The sequence below is a fragment of the Anser cygnoides genome, chromosome 12 (genome assembly GCF_040182565.1).
Source record: "Anser cygnoides isolate HZ-2024a breed goose chromosome 12, Taihu_goose_T2T_genome, whole genome shotgun sequence".
NCBI lineage: Eukaryota > Metazoa > Chordata > Aves > Anseriformes > Anatidae > Anser > Anser cygnoides.
Window position 1 is genome coordinate 12,722,766 of NC_089884.1, and position 21,507 is coordinate 12,744,272.

Below are 21,507 nucleotides of genomic sequence, written 5' to 3' on the forward strand. Positions count from 1 at the left end.
AGTGTAACGTGACTCCTCGGGGCTACTGAGCCTTGCGACCGTTCCAGCAACCATCAAAGGGGAGCCAAACTTCTGGGAAAAACACCGACTGGCAGCACTTCGCCCCGCGCGTCCTCCTGCCAGCGTCCTCCTGACAGCTTCATCCCCACGGCCCGCGAACGGCTGGGGTCAGAAGCCGTACCAGCCGTATCCAGCAAACAGCTCGCAGAGGCTGCGCTAATCCTCCCCGCTCAACCCCGAAGCCTCCCATTTAGCGTTCCTGGTTACGGAAAGCGAGGGCACCGCTCCACATCTGATCTCGGCAAGGTTAACTTTCAATAGCAATTTCTCAACTGTTTCCTAATTGTCTGCCTTGCCCTCCCACCTAGGCTGCCGTACGCATGCAAGCACCTTTTGCCGGGCGTTTTACACACTCGAGCAGAAAGAAGGCTCAGCAGCAAAGCCCTAGCAGGCCTTAGGGAGCGGGATATACTCACACAGGCATCCTGCTGAATGCACTGCAGGATGTGCTTGGCTGGAATCAGGAAGTCTATGAGGTAGCGCAGTCCATCCCCACGGTACGTCTTCTCCACCACATCAAAAACTTGGCACAGAACAGTGGCTGCGGTAGCCTCGAACGGAGGGTAGAGCGCCGATAACGTACTCTGAATGCAACCGTCCAGCGACTCCGAGTCCTGCCAAGAGAGGAAGCGTTAGTGGTGCCACGGCGTGGTACGCCCCGGCGAGCCCTACACCAGGAGCGCAGCCACCTCCCAGCGCAGGAGCAGAGAGGATCAAAGGAGCAAACTGCCGTCCTTTCTGGTTTCTTTTGGCACCGGCGATTCCAGGTGAAGGGAATTAAAAAAAAAAAAAAAAAAAAAAACTCTCCCAAAAGGCGAGTGAAGCGCTCGCAGAGCGCTGCGCACAGAGGCGAGATTTCCCTGCTTTTGCTTACGCAGCAAGTCCTTCTGGCTGAGCTGGGTGGGGCTGCTATTAAACCATTACCGCAGCACGTGAGTGCGTGCGAGCGAGCGCGAGTGTCATGGGGCGCATGGATCGGCAGCCCCGCGCTTCAGGCACCCGGGGCTGGAAATGCCGCCGGCGCTCAGGTGCGTTAAAGCCCAGCGTTACGACCCTCTGCAGGCCAAGGAGAGATGCAGGGGCAACGGTTGCGCTGACACTCCTCAGCGAGCTGTGATCTGAAGTCTGATGCCAGAGTTGTTTGGTACCAGCCAAAGCCACTCACCTGCGTAATTCCTCGTTTTTTAGCTCACTCCAGGAGCTTTCTGCAGTGAGAGATGCCTCGCAAGAGGATCTGCGGGTTTGCCTTTAGGGCCCGAGTGGGCACATCGATGCCCGCTTCCTGCTCAGGGATCAGAGGCGATGGCTTCACAACTCCCACCGTTGTTCTGGAGAGCCTGCCCGGCAGAGCCTGCCCGCAGTGTCAGAACCGATTCCAGTGCCAGAGGCCAAATTCTGCTCTACTGCATGGGTGCAAGTCCAGAGAACTTGCCAGAAAATAAAACAATCCGCACACATCTGCAGAGAGGATCAAGATCCCTCCCTGCCTCTCTGTTTTAGAGGAGACCCCTCTGGCTAACCTAAAGCCAGTGGGAGTGAGTTTTGTTACAAAACCAAATGAAAGTTTACTCAGGTGTCTGGCCAGATTCTCATCTGATATAAATCCACCTCCTTTCACTAGAGACAACGAAAGCATTTGAGCCTCTGGCCCAGAAGCCTACAGCCTCCTGTAGAACAGGAACAGCTGCATGGACATGCCTGAAAACATACCTCAGTCCCACAGCAAGATTTGGAGAGAAAGTTAAACAAAGCAGTGCCACAACAGCTCATGCTGCCACCGGGGAACAGTAGGATGGATGGATCAGGAGGAAGGAAACCATTTCACTTCTTCCACTCGAAGGGATCCATCCCTCCAGACACTGGCTTAAGAAACTGCAACAGCCTCAGAGCAAGGAAGCTGAAGGGAGCTGCAGCCACAGCAGAGATGATGCTCCTCACACAAGCCTTCCCATTTTTCCCAGCTGCCCAGCTCAACGATCCTTAAATTCCCCATTTAGAGGGTTGCGCATTTTAAGCACAATATGAATTCACTGCTTGGTTGTGAAGCCTTCCTACAGGACAGCATGCAGGGCTGCATGGGAGAGATGAGGGACATCCCTCATGGGAGATGGATGGGAGAGATGAGGACATCCAGGGAATGCCTCCACAATCCCTCCCTGAGCCAAACTTGGAGAACGTGGGTGACAGCAAACCACGAACCGCCCGTGGCACTGCTTCATTATTTTTTCTGCTCTTTCTCCTGATGTCAGCAACAAGCAAGGCTAAATGGCAGCAAGTAAGCACCTAAAGTGTTCGCAACCAGCTGCCTCCTGCAATACCCCTCAAGGTCAGCGTAACCAGATAAACAGAGGGTAAGGAACTATTTTTCATATTCTTAACCCAAGGACTCAAAAAGCAGGAGCTCTGTGCACACACTGACAAGTGTTGAATGCTAGGGTTGAGTGTTTAGCCCTAATACTAAACAGCACAAGGTTGTTTTAAACAAGCTTCTTTCCTCCCAGAAAAGAGCAATTTAAAACCCCAACTTTCATTCTCTTAATTGAAATGAAAAGCCTGGAAGTCCCCGGGCATTTTCTTCACTGCAGGAATAAGGCTCCAGAGAAAATCTTCCCTTAGACATCGCGGAGCTCAAGAGGAGTCTGCCAGAGCTGATGGTCAGCCTGCTCTCTGCAGAGCTCTGGTCATGACCATCCCCACACAAGGTGCGAGGGGAAAACAGCATTTGAGAAGCATGGAAGAAGAGAAAGCAGTCTGGCAGGAGCTGTGGGATGCACTGTGCAGACAGCCTAAATAGAAGTGTTCCCTTTACACGTTATCCTGGACCTGCTAAAAAAAGGCACGGAGGGGCCCGTAGGGCAGGGAAACAGGTACCCAGCCCAGCCTCCTCCCACCTGGACATCCACCTCACGTTGCTGAATACTGAGAAGCAGCGTTCTGTGCCTGATGTCATTACTCTCCTGCGCTCTTGTGAAATGACAGAGGCTGAGCACAGCCAGCCGAAGGCGAGCACAGCTCCAGTAACCTCTGTTGCACCAGGCAAAGACCTGTCCCGGCAAGTGTCTGTGCCCCTGCAGATAAAGCTCGTCTTCACCCAGCTCCAAAGAGCCCAGCCAAGGCCTCGTGCAGCATCGCAGCAGCGTTACTGCTGGTAGAAGTTGAAAAAAATTTCCACCTGACCCTCTACTGTACACAAATTCAAAACCTCAACCAAAACCAGCTGGGGGGGGGGGAGTGTTCTGTGCCGCCTTCTGCCCCATACCTCTTGCAGAATTCTTTCAGATAATAATCCCCCCACACACAACGAATTTCGTTTACTATTGCAAATAAAACAAAGAAGTAAAAATATTTGCACATGAGTCAGTGCATTGCTCTCAGGTTCTCACACCATTCCTGCTGCCTGAGCGAAGCCTTCACAAGACAATTATTAACATTGGCACCAAATCAAAAATCCTTTATAAGGTTAAAATAAACCAAGCCGTATATTACCCTTCCTTTAGTAAAATACAGAATAACCATAGCCTGCAGCCATTGTAAAGTTCAGGGCTCGCAGAGGCTCTACGTCTCTCTAGCTGCACCGCACCGTGATGTCGCGATACCTGTGCAGGCTCTGAAGGGACAGAGAGGCAATGCAGAGGCAACGCAGAGGCAATGCCACCTACTGCTGCTCACGGCCACCATTCTCCCAGGGCCGGGTCCTGCCCGGGTGCAGGATGTGGCTCTGCAGAGCCTCAGGGGCTCAGAGGCCGCCTTGAGACACAGAGGGTGAAACAGGGCAGAGCTCGGAGCCTGCAGCAGCAGCAGATCGGCCTCCGATCGGGGACTTGTTAAAGCAATCTGCAGTCCCACGGACGGGGCTGCTTATTTGTACTGATTAACTTCTGGGGTTGCAGAGGGAGCTGTGGGAACGACCTCGGCAGGAGGCCGCGTGGTCCTGCTGCTTCACCCTGGGGCGCGCCTACAGCCTGCGGGCAGTGCCTGCTGCCACACACCCGAAGGAGCTGGGGTTTGGAGGCGCGGGGAACTCGTATGGACCAGCAAGAGAAGGGGACAGCATCCAGCACTCCAGATGCCAATAAATCTGGTCTGCAGCCCGTCTGATCTACAGGCTACACCCCTTGTGTCACGCAGGGGATGCAACCCCTCCGGCAGGCACAAGGAGAAACTTCTGCGACCCGGGATAAGGGGCCAGTGTCCTGAGAGGAGGGGAGCTAGCTAAACCCAGCAGGGATCCACGGAGAGGGCACTGCTGCCACAGCTCACTGCCACTTCTGCCCACGTCTGCCAGTGCGGTGGCCCTGGAGAGCTGGCAAAGCCCAGGAGGGGCCCTCCTGGAGAGCGCAGCCCCCTCCAGGCGCTGCAGACCTCCAGCAGCATTGCCACATCCTCCTCATGGGGAACGGGACACTTGCTCCTTTTCAGCCACCCGGCACAAACGCAAACAGGAGTGCTTTCCAACCGAGCCAGAGAGCATCTGCCCAAGGAAAAAATGGGTCTTGGGACTCAAACGCTTCTTTGTAAATAGCACAGGAGGCCCGTGAACTCCCGCACGCTGCCACCACATGCTCGCCACACCTCCCAAAAGAGAAACAGGCTTTTAAAATAACTCCTCCATAAATCAAAGCGCTAAATAAAGCCCAGGTTAAGGTCACGTCCGGCCACAGCAGCTTTCACCGTGCCGCAGCTGGGAGACGGCTGTCGGTGCAGGGCCGGCGGGCGGCGAGGGAGAGGAGAAGCCAGCGTGGTCCCACCTGGGAGGGCAGGGGGAGCCCAGGAGGGCTTCACGAGTGGCAAAGGGGTAGAAACAAGTGGGGTGGGACAGGTCATCCCTCCCCTCCATGGTATTACAGGAGCCACGGGTGCTGCGAAATGGACAGAGGGATGAAGACGGTCGTGGCTAAGCTCTGCTCAGCCCTAAGTGCCCTGTTCCCCAGCTGGAGCCGCAGCGAGGAGCAGGAGGCAGGGCAGAGGGGAGGCAAGGAGTGCCTGGCAGCAGCCCCGGCACAGGACGAAGAAGCAAGCAGCAGGAAAAGGAGCTGGGGATCAGTCACAGCCCTGCTCAGGGGACCCACCTACCTCCTCTAGTGCGAGCAGCCGCTGCAGCATGGGCGAGGAGCCTGCCAGGAGGCATCTGGAGTAACAAGGAGCTCCCCAGACCTTTCTAGGTGCGCTCATCTGAATTTCTGCCTGCCTCTGTGGGCAGGCAGAGAGTTACATAGCTGCTCTGACCATTGGGAACCCCTGCCATGCTGCATTTCCTTCTGACTCAAGTTACTTCTCTTTGGGACCTGCTGCCCACCAGTTAAGGCTGGATGCTGGAGACCCTCCTACGGGTTTGGCGAAGGAGTCAGCCTGCCCAGGGAGCGGAGAGAAGATCCCCAAGGCTACACACCAGGCACATGCCTGGGACCGCAGCCCAGTGCGGGGAAGGGCTGCAACACTGCGGGACCCACCCTCCCTTAGATTCACTTGACCACCTTGGTTGGAAGGAAGCATCACGCTCAAGAACAGCTGTCTACAAAAAGCTGAGTCTTGGTCAAGGACAACAGGAAGAAGAGGCACAAATCTTCCTCGCTGACAGCCCAGATGTTGTCTGAAGGCTCCTAAAAGCTATCAGCAGGGTGAGGCCAGGCTGTTTGACGAGCCCAAGGCTTAGGGCAGACAATGCTCCCTCCTAGCAGGCAGGACCAGCCCATGCAATGTGCTGAGGGTTCATCTCACAGCAGGAATTTAGCTGAAGGACATGCCGCTCTGTCCTGAGAAACACCTCCTAACGCCCTACCAGAGCAGCCCAAGCAGGGAACTACACATCCCACTGTGCTGCGGATAAACCCGGCACTGCCTGGCCTGGCAGGGCGAGGAGCAACCCGGGGAGGAAAACCCAGGTCCTAGGAAACCCAACGGCTTCTGCAAAGGTGCAGCCCTCCCAGACCCCAGAACTGGAAAGGAGAAGCGACAGAGAAAACTGGGAAGAGGAGCAGCTCCAAGTGTTTGCAGGGCAGTGCCTGCCTGTGGCCCCCAGCCAGTTTTTGGGGACTGGGGGAAAGGAGCGCGGGGCAGGCGCTGAGCGGGGCCGGGTGCGCCCGTCCCTCCGCCAGCACGGGGCTGCCGTGCTGCGCCGCTTGGCTGGGGCTGCTCGGCTCTCAGCTGACGTGAGAAACCTCATTTCCAGTAAAAACAGACCTCTGGGCTTTCCGTGAACCCTTTCCACTTTCCGACACCAAGCCTGAAGCTAGACTGCTTTTCCTTTGAAAAGAAGAAAAAAAAAAGAGAGAGAGAGAAAGAGAGAGAGACATTTCTCTGTTCAAAAATGTCTCTGGCTAAAAGCAAGGCTTGTTTTTCTGACAAAATTTGAGATTTCCCACTCTGTTCCTGCAGGGAGGAGAACCCTCCCATCCCCATTTCCTGAGCCACTCTAATCGCAGCGGCAATGAGTTCAAGGGAGAAAAATCTTCCCAGAACAAGTGCCAGCTCCCCCCTCGGCTGCTCGCTGCGAGGCTGGGAGGAGGGTGCCTGGCCCCGGCACCCCGCCTGCCTCGGGACGTTTTTGCTAAAGTAACGCGCTATTTAGTCAGCGTTGCAGCTCCAGAGGTAGGCATTCACGCTGCCTTCCTGCGAGATAACCACGGGTGGCTCTACCTGCTCTTTGGGCTATTTTTTCAGTTTTTTCCGGGGAGAAAAAGCGCAGCACCCGCTCGCGCTCGGGAGGAACGCTTGCGGCCTCGCCCGGGCCGGCCTCACTCGCGGGCTGCGCCTCCACCAGCCCCGGCAGCCTCGCAGGGAGTGGTGCAAGGAATCATTTCCAGATGCCTCCCCCCCGTTCCCCGGCCCTTCTCCGGGCTGACGCGGCCGCGGCAGCCAAAAGCAGCTCCTACTGGGCAGCGCGCGGGATTATCATTCCAGGCGCTGCAGGAAAACAAGCGCTTGGAAGCGATTAACTCATGATCTCTCGTTTAATTAAACAAAGGGAAAAATGATGTATTTGCTTTTCAGCTCCGAGGTCCTGCTTCTGCGCATGCTGGAGGTCTGGGCGTGCTCAGCGCACGAGAGGCAGAGCCAAAGCCGGGCCATCAGCCCTCCAGCCCAGGGCTGGTTTGTTTGCACCCAGGGGGACATCCCAGGTTGCTCTGAAAGCAGAGCACGACCTGCTGCAAGCCTCCAGCTTTGGATGTTACATGTGTCCCCAGGGGGAGTCAGACCCACGGAGACCCTTGCTGGCACGGCAAGGTCTCTGCTCTCCCAGCCATCTCCAGCCCTGCTGTCCCTGGGGAGCCAGCGCGACCAAACACTGCTCCCCGAAACAAAGAGCATCGCATGTGGTCAGACAGCACCCGACACCTCTTCCACCAGGGCTCTGCATTCACGTTCCTCCTCTCTACCCTTTCTTTTAGCTTTTTTAGGTTCTCTGGAGCAGGGCCTGCGGCTTTCTCATCTGTCCTTGCAACACCCAACACGTCAGAAGAGCTGCTGACAACTGCTGAACAGATTAGAGGGGCCAAACCGGGGATGAAAGACAGACCCACAACCCGAGAAAGTCCTCTTACAGCAGAGAGGAGCAGCACCGGGAAATGGAGATTAGCCTTTCCTTGCAGGGGTGTTTCGCACCCTTAACTGAAGCTCGCAGCGAACAGAGCAACAGGCAGGTCTTATCCAGAGCCCCTGCTCCCAAAGGCCTTCTGCTTTCCATTAGCAATAGATCGGGGGGCGATACAGGTGTCTGAAGAGCATCTGAAAAAAACAGACCAAAGGCCCGTCCTCACACAGACGTGCTCCAGCTGAAACAAGAGCCCGCAAGTGGGTGAGAAGGGCTGCGCAGACGCCAGCATCCTACAGCTGGGAACCAGCTTATTTTGGTTTAGTTTAACCAAGAGATTAAATCCTTAATCTGAAATAACTGTCTAAGCACAGATTTTTATTTTTTCTCTAATATCATTGGCATAGCTAACCATGCAATTAATTAACAAAGCTGTAATCAGCGCGATACAAAGCCTTGGGCGCTTCCAAAACACCCTTCCCAGCAACAGGCTCATGCTGGAAGAGTGTAAGGGCTTGGTGGCCACGGTTTCACCGCCCAGCGACGGCTGCGTTTGTGTTTGTCCTCGAGGTCCCCAGGACAGCGCTGGCTCCCCCGGCTCATGCAGCAAGCAGCACCATGCGCCTTGCTCCCCATTCCTACCACGGACTCGGACACCAGGGCAGGATAAGGCTTGCTAAATCCTGTCGGATATCGCAGACCGAGCCAAGAATTTCCACTTCTACATAAGGACAAAGGCGCATTACGACAGACTTACAACAGACTCCCTTTCTTACTGGGCTCTTCTCGCAAACGCTCTAAAAATCATTCTCTGCGCCACCCCACAGAAGAAATTGCTTCAGCTCGTTCATCTGATCCGTTACAATATTTGCTCCGCTCTCAGCTTCAGGAGTTGGCATCGGTTTGGCAAACCAACCTGAGCAGCAGTGTCCTTACCGTGCCTGACTCCTACCCAATATCAGGGCTGCAGGCAGAATGAAAGATTTGATTATACAGCCACAAAGTCCACCAAGCATTCTCTCGGCCAAACGGGTCAGCTTGCTTCAACACCTTTTAGGCAGGGGCACGAGACCGTAACCAGCACCTCGTGTTCAGACGCCCATCTGGGAGCATCTCACAACAGATGGACAGCCTCCTGTGCTCCAAGAGAAAATGATAATCCTTCAGGAGGACAGCTGATGAGTGCCAGAAACGATCTTCACAGGGTCTCCATTTAGGTTATTGCTTCTCTGCCAGCCTTGCAAAAGCTCTGAGCGTGAGGCCGCAGCCAGATCCCATTATTCGGATCCCACCCCTCCCCTGCAAGGTGCACGAGCTGCTGGGACAGGCTCCCAAGGGCAGATTTTCCACCTCTTGCAACCTCCGTAACTGAGGGTGGATGCCCCCAAGAAAAGGACACGTTGCAGTTAAACAAGAGCTCCCAGACTCAACGTGGGAGCTAGATAACGCCCTACAGCCCCAGCATCCCCTAACAGAAGGGATGCAGTTCCTTTTGGCTTTAAGCAGCCTGTGTGACCATGTGCGCATGAAACGTGAGTCCTGCTGCGTTGAGGGGGGAAGGAAAGTGCTCTGAAGCCAGAGCAGCGATTCCAGGAGGGACTGGCTCTTTGTAGGAGAAAATAGTAAGCGTGCGAGGGCTTTTCCTTGGAGGAGTGAATCCCTGCACGCCCTTGACGTGAGGAAGCAGCTGGCAGACCAGACACCAGCTCAGGTGCCCTCAGCTCTGAGGAAGGACCAGCCAGAAGGACAGGCAGGCAGCCCAGGTGGCCGTGGCAGCTCTGCCCCGGGCACTGCAAGGAGCAGCAGTCCATGCCCTGCACGGATAAATTTGCTCCAAGACTCTCAAAGCTGGCTGGGGAAAGGACACAGGCACTCAGTTGTGCGCTGAAGCCCTCCTGCCTCCAAGCAGCCAAGCCCGGGGCTTAGAGCTGGGTGAAAACATTTCCCCTATATTCAGACAAAGCCCTAAATGAGCGCCTCCCGGAGAGCTAAGTACATCAGTCATAAATTCAGCGCACTGCTTTTACTAAACTCCTGAGCTAGAAAGGAGTAAACACAGGCCTTTTAAGCTACTCCCTTTATAGCTCCTTTTTTTTTTTTCCAAATAGAAAACAGTCTCACGTGTCCCATTATTTCCATACATATCAAAGGAGGGTGGAGATTGAACTAGAGATTTCTAAAAGACATCTTTGTGCACAGAAGGGATGTATGCCAAAACGTGGGTGGTTATAAGCCCAAACACAAAGGAGAATACATCCACAGGCATTTTTCCCCTTGATCCATTAACGGGTCTGCATACCAGCCTCCTGAGCGTATGAGAAGGACCTTGTTCAAAAGGTAAATGTATTCAGAAAGATGACAACAGACAGCAAATAATCCACATCCTTTAACCACGTCTGAGGCTCGGCAGCGCTCGGGTTTTATTGGGAGATTCGACAGGCAGCCTCGGGGAAGGAAGGGATCCTCCTGGAGGAGCCTGCGAAGGAAGCCTCCGAACTCAGGCTCCTGCAAGCGCAGCCACACCTAGCGCGGGCTGCGAAGCTCAAGGTGGACACCTAGCTCAGAGCACCAGAACTCCGTCGGCTTTTCCTCCCCGCGCCAGGCAAGCCAGCTACAGCACCTCGCCCTGCTGGGGCCGACCACAAGGTCCCACGGAGGTTTTCTCTACCGCACGTCCACGAGGAGCACGTGCAGCAGTCCTCGGCTGCTCCTCTTTTCTCCTCGGCTGAGCCATTTGATTCCATCAGGTCAGTAGCTGGCTGCCCCAGCAGCATCCTGGGCATCCCAACCCACGCTAAATTTGAGCAGTGGGAAGATTTTTAGATTCACCCTGTGATGCTTTGATCTTAATGTTTCAGCTTGGTGTCCAGTGATGAAAAAAAATAAATAAATAAGTGGGATATGCACGAAACCTGCCAGGAGCACTCACCACAAGAACAGCCCAATGTTTTGTTCTTTTTTTTTAGGTGAACTAAACTAGCCAACAGGGACGGGGCACTGCACATGGCAGAGAGATCTGGGCATGGCCAAACCTTCAGAGCCAACAAGGACACATCCATTCACTCCCCTGAACTGCAGGCCAGGTATCACACATGGTGTGGAAGCACAGCCCAGAGCATCCCACCAGCACAAGCAGGGAGCTCACTGTCGCAGGCTGTCCTTGCTTTTAAAACTTCAATCAGCAATGCATCCGATCTTGGTTCTGCCACTCGATTTTCCAAACATGGCTCCATGGAGCTCTGTGCTCTAGCATCTAGGAGCTGGCTGGCAACCTTTTCCGAAGCAACCAGCAGCAAGATGCTCACAAGGCCCTTCCCTGCATCATGCTCACACTTCATGCCCAGGAGCGGGGTGCGCTGAGCACAGCGTGCCCTCGGCGCTGACGGCACCCTCGGGTGGGTGCTTCACAAGCACGGCTGGGGTGTATTTCCAAGGTTGTCTCCATAGATGATGAGCAGGATGGCTTTATTCCTCCAAACTTGAAGATCCAGACTTCAGGGAACTCTACAGAAAGGGCCCACCACAGGTCCCCCTCTGCCCATCACCCCCATCATCCCATTTCACACACTGGTGGATCCTCTCTGCTGCCCGATAGGAGAGGACTCCCAATAGGCACCCGCTTCGCTTCAAGGACTTCTTCCTCTTCAACACCCTACCTGTTGCTGAAGCAGCCACTGTTCCATTGCCATTTCTTTTCAATCCGAGGAGGAGGCCATTTTCAGCAACGGTCTTTTCTTTATGCAATCACAGAGAAGATTTACAGCGCAAGATAGCAGCGACAAAGGCAGCGCTATTCACACGCACGTGGCTCCTGAGAGCGCATCTCCCATGGGGCTATCTGGAAAGCCAGCACCTCCAGCACACACAGCCTGCGGCTACCAAGCACTCCTGCCTTCGTGGCGTACTACAGACCACATGGGACAGCTCGGGCAGAAGCCAAGAGTGCTTCCCCACTGTGTTGCCCCACCGTGAGCCAGATAAACCTCCAGCATCAAACATGGCCATGGCCAGAGGCAGGCTGTTGCAGGATGCTGATTTCCAGAAAGTGCTGACACTCAGTGCATGTTCCTCCCTGGAAACCTGCAGCATCTCACCATAAATGCTTGCTGTCTTGCATCCCCACCAGTTATAACTGCATGTGACTGCAGCTGGCCTGTCCCCTGCATTCAGCCCTTGTTTCCATTGGTACAAGGAACAGCATGTTCACCTTCCCAGGGATTTTGGAAAGAAGGTGGGCATCAGGCACAAACCATCACCCCAGAGAAGATGCTTTCAAACCACTTCCATGTGCTCAGGATTACGTCTCCGGGCTTTGTGCTCCAAAATCTTGCTCATTGCTTTGGCACAGAAATAAAGAAGATCCCCAATGCTTAAAGTTCTTCGTGATTCCCAGGCTCATTTCCTTCCCACCCCAGGAAAAGACTTCACTGGATGATAAAAGAAAGGCTCTCTTCTGCTGAAACCCATCCTGCCTGCATAGCGGTGCCACCTGAACCTGTCTGCAGGACAACACCAGCATTTGCACAAGCTGTGAAACACCCACGCCTTGCCCTACATACCTGCACGGAGAGTGCCACCATGGAGTAGACCAGAAAAGTTCACCGGGCACAGCTGCGGGAGCCTCACGTGCTGGGTCCACAGCGCCCCTGCTGCCATCAAAGAGCAGCAGCAATCGTCCTATGAAGGGTGGAAGAGCAGCTTCCAGAGAGGAAGGCGTCCCTCAGCCTGGGGACATCACCACGGTGCAGCAGGGCTCTCACTTGCTTTGCCTCCAGCCAACCCACCCAAGAGCACAGATTTGCACTTTCTTGGGTGGAAACTATCCCTCAGGAGAAGCCAGGCTGGGACAGGGTGGTCCAAGCGTGTTCCCTGACCATCTCCTGTGCCCTGACCATCTCCCGTGCCCTGACCATCTCCCATGGAGGGGAAATCCTGACTGGGGGTCACAGGCAGATCCCCAGCCATGAAAGCCACAATTTGAGCAGGGTAGAGCCCAGCCAGGCTCCAGCCTTCCCTGCGCCATGGGGTCTCACAGCTGCACAAGTCAGTTCTGGTGGAAGTGGGCAGCTTTGGCCTAAGGTATCTTGCACATTTGGTGCTTTGGGCAGCCCCCAGCTGCAGCAGCCCTACATACCATGCACACAGAGCAGAACATCCCCAGCACTGAAGCATGACAGCGAGGAATCACCTGCCTCAGAGAGGTGGGCAGCCCGCAGCTGCACCGTGCCAGCCCTCCAGCAGGGGCCAAGCCTCTGAGAGCCCCACAGGCTGCCCACCGCCGGGGAAACCTCACGCAGGCCAACAGACCGAGCCACGTTCGCTTCTATCCAAATCTTTTGCCTGCAGGGCTTGGTTGGTTCACCAGGAAATGCCAGCCAAACTGAACAGCTTGGAGCTGCAGCCGCATCTCAGCCGCTCACAGACCTCGCCTCTGGCCTGCTGGGGCCTTGAGAACGGCCGCCTGCCACGGACCTGGTGTCTGCGGCGAGGCCAGCACCCACAGCCGGGTCTGTTCTCTCCCCATGGGCAGCCTGACCTCTCGTTCCTGCTCCTTGCAGCTGCCAGGCCTGAAGGCAGCACCTGAGGGGCACAGGGTCCCCACAGAGCCCTCCCTGATCCCCTCGCAGCCGCGACACCTGGTGCCTGCAGGCCCACCTCAGCACCCGGCCTGGCCACGGCACCGCTCCGCACAAAGGCGGCTTCTGCCTCACGCTGGAACAAGTGGCAGGACTGGGGCTGAAGATCTCAAGTATCAGAGGCTCCTCCAGCTTGCAGAATTGGCGGTGAGAGGAAGAGCTCTCCTGACTGGGGTGAGAAGTCAAAGTGAGACGCCTGCAGCAGGACAGGAGAGGACAGCAGGCCAGGGCTCCGACGCAGGCGCGCGAGGGCGCAGAGGAGAGGCAGGGTGGCAAAGGGAAGAGACAGGCCCACGAGCTGAGCTCAGGCTGCAGGAGCCAGGAGTTGGGCACCTCATCTCAAAGAAAGCCGAGCTTCTCCGAGCCCAGAAGCCGGACATTTAAGAGAGCGGAAATCGCTGCCAAGCAGCGATGCGAGCTGCTCGCCCCCATCACGGACTTTGTTCCTGTGCATCGCTTTCAGGGAGGCAGAGCGTGGGGCGACCACCCCACGCACAGCAGGACACGTGCAGGAGATTTAGCGCTGTCGGGCCCCACGTCTCAGCCTGCCCCAGGAACAAAGCATCAGGAACCAGCCTGGTCCATAGCAGGATCTCACCTGGGCACCTCTGTGTGCACGGCACAGCCAGGCTCAGGACTCCCCTGCAACCCCCCCTGGGGAGATGGGGTGCTCTGCTGCCCAGCCGGGCTCTCAGGGCTTTCTCCAACCCCCCAGCACCAACCTTGGGCAGAAGAAAAGAAGCTCTGTCCTTCCCCAGGCCCTGCGTGGGGGCAGTGCCCATGCAGGACACCCATTTCCAGCCCCCGGGCAGGGCTGGCAGGGGCCGGGGCAGGAGGAGAGCCCAGCACCCAGCCTGTGCCTCCTGCTCTGCGACATCCCAGCGCCTCGCTGCAGGGCTGCAGCCCCGAGAAGCACCCAACAGGAGCCCTGTGGCTCTGCAGCCACCCTCAGAGGCCGGCACCCAAGGGTGCAGCATGCCATCCGAGTAACGGGAAGCACGAGAGCAGCTGTTTCCCACCTCCCGGCATTAGCGCCGGCTGCCCCGTCCAGCTCCATCCCACACCGCCCCGCTCGGGAGCCCTCCGCGGCGGTTTCCTTACCATCTTCCTGGCCTCCTTTCTCCCCCCTCACTTCCAAAAGCGGCGTTTTTTCTCTTTTTCCTCCATGTGTGCGACGGGGCGTCTCCTCTCCCCTCCGACGTGAACTACCGAAGCACTTTGAGTCCCGGACTGTAATCCAAGCCCTCGCCGCCCCCAGCACAGCTCCAACTAATCTAACTCATGACACTACCGAGCAGGGGACCTCGAAGGTTTCTCTGACAGCCAACCCCAGCGCTCGGCGGTGGAGGGACATAACGCAGGGTGCCGCGCTCCCCAGCCCCACCGGGACCTCAGGGACACGGGCAGAGCCAGCGGACGCTCGCGGGCTGCTCCTTACGGCATCGCTGCTCCTCGCGTCCTTCACCGCGCCCGGACCTGCTCAGCGAGGATGCTCCGTGGCAGGGAGATGCTTTTGCCCCGGCAGGTCTGAGAAGCTGCTGGAGGAGAACAAGCCCACTGCAGACATCCCAAGCAGATCTCCAGCGTCGTGGGGAGGTTTCCAGCAAAAATGACCCCCCCCTCCTCTTGGCTTTGCTTTTCTCCAAGTTCAGGGAAGTTTTTTCCGCTCTGCGAGATCTCAGGGCAAAAATGCTGAGAAATAGCAAAGAGCACCGAGAAATACTGTTTTTGTAACTTCTGGAAGGAAAACAAGAGAGGCAGTGACCGCTTCAGGCAGCGGCAACAAACTGCATTGGTATCAGGCGAGATGCGGAGACCTCGCCCCCTCCCAAAGGAGGAAGTAATTTAACATGGCAAGTTTCTCCACCCCTCCATTAATTGTTTAAGATGGCCAGGGGCCAAAATACTGCCCGGGAGCGGGGAAGGTCACCGTGCAGGCAGGCAACAGCCTCCAGAAGTGACAACGGGAAAGGGCAGAACCACCGAGGTGGGGAGGGAGGGAGGGAGAGGCAGGTGCCGCTGGGCACCCCGGGGTCTGCTGGCGTGCAGCGGGAGGTGACACCCGGGAGAAGCCCTGGGGAGGAGGCCAGGGGCTGGCTGCACGACTTGGGACCGCGTTGCCTCGGCAGGGACCGGCCTCCAGCCAGGAGGCCGCGGTGCCGGCACCCTCCTCGTGATGGTCACACAAAGCAGCCCATGCCAAGAGGAAGGGTGGCTCGGGCAGGACGTGAGGACACAGCAGGAGGGAAGATGTCCCCTGCAGGGACAGGATCCATAGGCTGGGCAGGAGCAACTGCTGCTGGGCACCTCTGCTGCAGGGGAGCCGGCGTGCGCTGCTCCAGCCAGGGACAGCTGCAGATACTCCTCTCTCAGGGAGGACAGCAAACAGTTGGCCCTAAAACCCCTTGGACATGATGGCCTCGTGGCATGTTTTCAGACAAACAATGGGTTCGAGCAGTCCTGAGCTGACAGGTCAATGCCACCAGCCCTTTGATGTGCTGCTGCACTTGTACGGGCAGCAAGGATGGATGATCGTCCCTGCAGGAGCGCAGCTTGCTTTCCTTCAGCAAAAAGAGACGTCCTCCTAGACGGGATGTGACACTGACAGCGGATCAGGGCACAGCAGCTGCATCACTGTTTGCACTTATCTTTTATACACTCCTTGCTTGCAGATCCTTCCCCACGGCCTTTGACAGCCTTCTCCCTGCAGCAGTTCCCCAGCACAGCCACGACGACCTCCAGCCCACGTCAGGTGAGATCAGAGCAGAGGGTATTGCAGCTACCTAGCTGTTGTCATCCCCAACATCCAAAAAGGAATTCGTGATCTTGTCTGCGTGTGCAGAAGAGAGTCTTTCTTTCCCTGTCAAATTTACAACACAAGGGCGAGGAACCTGGCACACTTCCCTAGCAAAGCCTCCGAGCACAGATTTGTTTGCACAAGGCTACGTTTGCAAAGCAGCTTTGCCCTTCATTTATTCCCCAAAACGTATCTCACAGCCCAAAGATGTGGCTACACCTTTGCAACATCCTCCTGCAGGTGCCAGCAGTCTCCCCAAGGGCTGTCCCTGTTCTGAGAAGGGCAGCACAGAGAGCGATGTCCCCCCGCTGCGCACATGGCACGCGGCTGGCTGACAAACCTCCTGCTAGCAGAGGCGCTGAGCTGTCTCTGCTGGAGTCGCAGCCCCTGCCGCAAAGTCAAAGGAGGCAGAAGAGCTCCATCACACCTCTCACGACCAGATGTTTTATGGAGATGCCCTTGCTGGTCCTTCAGCTGCAGCATGACGTGCAGGATTCCCTTCAGGAGGCCAGGAGTGACCCGACCTTCAGAAACAGAGACACGTGCTTCCCTTGGAGCGCGACCAGGGCAGACCCAGGTGGGGCATGGAGCAGAGAGCCTGCTCACACACCACTGCTGAACTGGCTGGGTGTCCTGCTCCCAGACCTCTGGCGGCAGCGCCAGGAGAGCAGCTTTCAGCTCTCCTCACCCCTTTGGGAGCTTGCACAGGGCTAGGAGCACAAGGTTGTCTTCTCCTCTAGCTCCAAGTTAGCTGCAGGGTGAGATGTTATCAAGCCACCTAATTCCAGCTCTCTGAGAGCCAGAAAAAGAAGGATGGTACCTTCGGGGGGCTGGTGTGGGAGTTTTCAGCATCCCCATAAACACAGATGAGGAGGGCACCATGTAAGCACACAGACAGCCCCGGTCTGGTTTCCATCACGTTTTTCACCTCCGTGACCAGGGACAGAGCCAGGTGCAGCCACTTGCTCCCCAGGTGCTACTCATGCTGGGCAATCATTAGCACACGGTTTTTGAAGTGCACCAGATGTCTCAGTCATAGACGTGACAACCAAAAGCCCTCCACGAGCTCCCAAGCCAACACCGCACAGGGCAACACAGGAAATACGATGGCTGTAGGTATTCCTGTACACGAACGGAGAGGGAAGGGGCTGTCTAATACGAGTAAATCTCAGACCCAGCCTTGCACCTCCTCCCTCTCCTACACCATGCTCAGAGCTCAGGAGCATCTTCCCCCAGCCGGGGCTCCCAGACCGAAGAGCTGAGCTCACCTCGCCCCATCGCAGCCGGAGGCGGTGACGTGATTTCCTGTGCCATGGCGCAGCGCTACGGGGAACATCGCGGCGCTGTTTACTCATGGCTGGGTCCTAATATAGATTTTTTTTTTTTAACTGCAAAGTGGCCTTTCCCTCGTCTGCTGCATTGTAGATCTGTTTCCTACACCAGCACATGGCAGACAGCTGCAGCCAGCACTCCAGTGGGTGTTAAACAGCCCCTCTCGGCTGCGGCTGACAACAATGCCGCGCTTGTTCCCGACACAGTCTCGCACTGTCTCCTCGCAGGAGCAGCTCCTCACTCTTGCGCGAGCCCTGCGGTTTCCTTGGGTTGAGTTTTAATTGCTGAAGCTGGTGCAAAAGGCTGCTGTCAGCCGGGAAGGGGCAAGGCAGGGGCCACGGCAGATGAAAGCAGCACACAAGGAGAGCTCCTGGCACCAGGGTGCATGCCCAGAGCATTGGCTTTGCTGGCCAAGCAGACCCAGGTCCTTTGCATGGACCGACGGGCAATTTTACCCCGGGGGGACCATTTTGCTAGCTCATGTGGCAGCAGATGAGTTCTGCTCCCTGCTTCCCCTTTGCTGGGCCTGGGTCCTGGAGCTGCAGAGCTTCCCAAGTGCCTGCTGAAGCAGCATCGTGGTCAAGAGCCCCGTGTGAGCTGGGAGAGCGCAGGCAGGGGCCTCTGGCTTTGAGTCCCTGCTAGCAGAGCTCTGCTTATTTTCAGTTGTGCAAAGCAGGAAAAGCTCAGTACTTTTACCAAGAGGACTCAGCTGTGCTGGAAGAGGCACAGGAGGGAGATGTTTTGGATGCCGGATAAGGCCATCTTCTGACCTAGGGGAAGTTGTGCAATAGGCACGCTAGCTAGACGATTTCCCTACAGCAGCGCACAGCAAACCCCCCCCCCCACGCACTCCACGTTAGCTTAACCTGATCAGCGGTGTCATCCTCACACAGCACAGGGAACCTCCCGTGTCCTTGGGGGCTTCCAGGGGCAGGGAGAGCCCAGGAGCAGGCAGTGGCAGCGCAGGACCCACGGATGACTCCAAATCCACTTCCAGGCATCTGCTCATCGCTGGACCAGGGCTCCCTCCCAGCTATGCAGATGTCCCACAGATTAAGCTGCGCCCTCCAAGTACAGCTTCGTTACGTTACAATCCCACCAAGCTACCCACTGTGAACCCCATCAGCCTGCAGGGACATGGGAAGCCACCAGGAAGCAGCGTCAGGCCCCACTTGGCACAAGCAGCTGCCTTAAGACCAGTGATGGATGTTTGCTTGAAACAGGTTTAACCAAAGGAAAACAAGTGGTGCTGCGAGCAGCCCTCTGCACCACCACCACCATTTCAGGAGAGAGCTACTCCTGTCCCCATTAGGAACACAAGAGTGGGTGTTACGTGGTTTAGCAATGTTTAAACCTTTATTTCAGTTCACAAGCAAAGCAGGCCTTGGCTTCACAAAAGCACCTCTTGGTTTAACTAATTAATTTGATAATCCTCTATTTGCAATCCTCAAGAGACATTCAGCTTTGAAAGCAAGTAATTACCTCTAAGCGGCAACCTCTTTGTGAGGCCCAGCCTGATCAGGGAAAAAAAATGTCTTAAGCCAGAAATATAATCGTGGTGTGATTTCCCAGAAGGTCTGGATGAGAGACTACATAACAACAGCTGGTCACGCTCACAATCTGAAGACACAGGAGCCACTCAATTACCAGGTCTCCAGCTTACACTTCAAGATGTTGCTCTGCGCAAACCTGGTGTGCAGGCAACCACCGGGAAGCTTTACAGGAGACGTTTTATAGGTACAGAAGTCAGGAATGTCCCACTTAACATTCTCAAATAGCCACATGTGCCACAGTGGAGAAAAAATATTTTTTAAAAAGTCACATATCTAGCTTTCCGTAGCACGCATGCAACCCTGCAAGCACAACTGCAGCATGCAGCCCCACGGGGAGGTGATCCAAGCAGGGAAAGCCAGCCTCAAAACCTCTCTGCAGGAGCATGAAGGCACACCTAGATGACACACAGCACCTTCCCCAGACAAGCCAGTTGCACTCAGGAGATGTGGAGCTGATCTAATGCCTGCCCCAGGCATCCCCAAGTGCCTGGGGTCTGCACACAGCCCAGCGCGAGCGTCAGTCACTGCCAGAGCCCAGAGGGTGGAACAGTTCAGCTGGAAGGGACCTGCAAGTCGAGTCCAACATCCTGACTGCTTCAGGGCTAACCAAAGGGAAAACATTACTGAGGGCATTGTCCAAACGTCTCTTGAACACTGACAGGCATGGGGCAGCAATCGTCTCGCTAGGAAGCCTCCGCCAGTGTTTGATCACCCTCATGGTAAAGACCACCATCACCAAGTCCTCACCCAACACACTTATCATACGGCTAAGACGGTTGTTTCATGTTGAGCAGCTCTGGGCTTCTTTAACTTTCTCTTTAGGCTCTGCAAAAGTGCACCCACCTCCTGCTACGGACATACAGCTGGGCATGCCTCAGACAGGAGCTGCTCCTGCTGCAGGATGCTCACGCAGAGCAGGATTGCTTCAGCCACATTTGAAGGTGTAAGCCTTGCAAGGTGACCATGCTGCATGCTTCTCTGGAGTTAACACCTCTACAGCTCCAAGCCTGTCCCTGTGGCTCTGCACCTGAGACCCCAGAGAACCCTGCATCCAGCTCTCTCCTAACCCAGCAGGTTTCTCCTCTTGCTGATTCCGCAGCCCAAGAGTATGCCAAATCCCACTGGTTGGGGCAGGGCACTGACCCTGGAACCTGCTGGATTCGGTGAGGATGAGGCATCCTCCAGAGACTTTTCCTAGCATAGAAGTCATGAGCACACCCAATGCAGGTAGGTGCAGGGCTTAGGAGCAGCTGACCTGAGAAGACCCCAGCCCCCCTGGTGGCCTGGAACGGGACACAAAACCTCTGTGCACCCAGACCCAGCTAGGAGAGCTGAAATCCTGGAAGAACTGCTTGTTTGTCTCCACAGAGCTGGGGTACTGCCTCCCTTTCCTGAGGACAAAATGCTTAGAAGTCCAGCTGTGGCTTCTGGATGGCTGCTTCAAAACTCACCACCATCTCTGGTTAGATAAGGGCAGACTGGCTGTCTCTGAAGAGCAGCCTAAAACTGATCCATCTCTCTCCAGATGCCACGTACTTAATGGCATGAAACAGTCATCTGTTTACCTCCCCGTGCTAACCAACCCTGCTGGCAGTGGTGCTGCATGCTGTTTAATCGCAACAGCACATGTTTACTGTACTCTGAGACAACATGCTCATCTCCAAGCTAGACGTGCCCATGGGCACCTCCACCCTTCCTGCTCCAACCTGGCTGCCACCTCGAGCCCCTGCCCCACAGACGTGGATCACGGGGTCTCACAGCTTCTTTAAACCCCGTCACAGGTGCCAGGGCCTGATCCTCTTTCCAGGTCTGCCTAACAGGGTGAGGGTTGGAAGGATGGCCCCAGCATGACTCCGTGCCATCAGAAGACCTGCCAGCTCATATCACTGCTCTGTGCCCAGCTCACATGAGCACCCAGCACCCAGATACCCACCTAGCCTCTGCCAGGAGAGGCAGATACAGTCCCCACAGAGGTGCTGAGCAACAACAGAAACACAGGCAAACACAGGACACGTTTCTAGGCAGGGCACCTGTCCCTTCTCATCCCAAAAGTGACCCAAATGCAACCATGCCTAGCTAGGAGGGAGGGCTTCTAACCACCAGGCTCCAGCAAGGAGGGACCCACCAACGAGCACTGCCCACCTTAGCTTGGGCACTCAGTGGGGCCAGCACCCAGGTCCTACCCACTACTCCAGCAGCACAGGACCACAGCACCTCCATCAGCCTGCTTGTGGAGCTCTGGCCCCAGGATTACCGTCCCTACAGGGAGAACACCCTGCCAAACCCCCAGCCAGCCCCTAGCCCCTCACAAACCCCACACTTACAGCCAACGCTTGCAGAGCAGCCTGCGCCCAGCAGATCCCAGCAGGTCCTGCAAACCATTCTCCCATGGCAGATCCTCTCTGGAGAGAAGGAAAGCTCTCACCTGCCCACAGTCTGCTCCGCCAGAGCAGGCAGGCAGAGAAGCAGCTGGGTTAGATCTGCACTCACCGGGGCAGAGCAACAGCCCCGAGGTGCAGCTCCAGCTGTGGGCATGTAATCAGCGCTTTACGGAGCCACATGGGCGTTCCCTGGGACCAGCTCTTATTTTGCCTGCAC

The 21,507-nt window shown here is 56.1% G+C and overlaps 1 protein-coding gene across 8 annotated transcripts in view; it reads right to left on the reverse strand.

Moving 5' to 3' along the window:
- Positions 1-21,407, reverse strand: part of PLEKHG4 (pleckstrin homology and RhoGEF domain containing G4) — a 94,224-nt gene extending 72,817 nt beyond the window's left edge. For 4 of the 8 annotated variants that reach the window (XR_007168923.2, XM_048078607.2, XM_067004467.1 and 1 more), the window contains exons 1-2: positions 21,234-21,402; positions 477-674 (exon numbers count right to left, since the gene is read on the reverse strand). Coding sequence is in view for 7 of the 8 variants with exons in the window: in XM_048078607.2 (XP_047934564.2) it covers positions 477-674; positions 21,234-21,299 (264 nt within the window). In the remaining variant the exon portion in view is untranslated. Of the gene's footprint in view, positions 1-476; positions 675-14,328; positions 15,065-21,233 lie in introns of those variants that run through there. The other 4 variants (XM_067004468.1, XM_048078606.2, XM_048078604.2 and 1 more) reach the window with 4 other exon arrangements.
- Between the last annotated feature and the right edge of the window lie 100 nt (positions 21,408-21,507).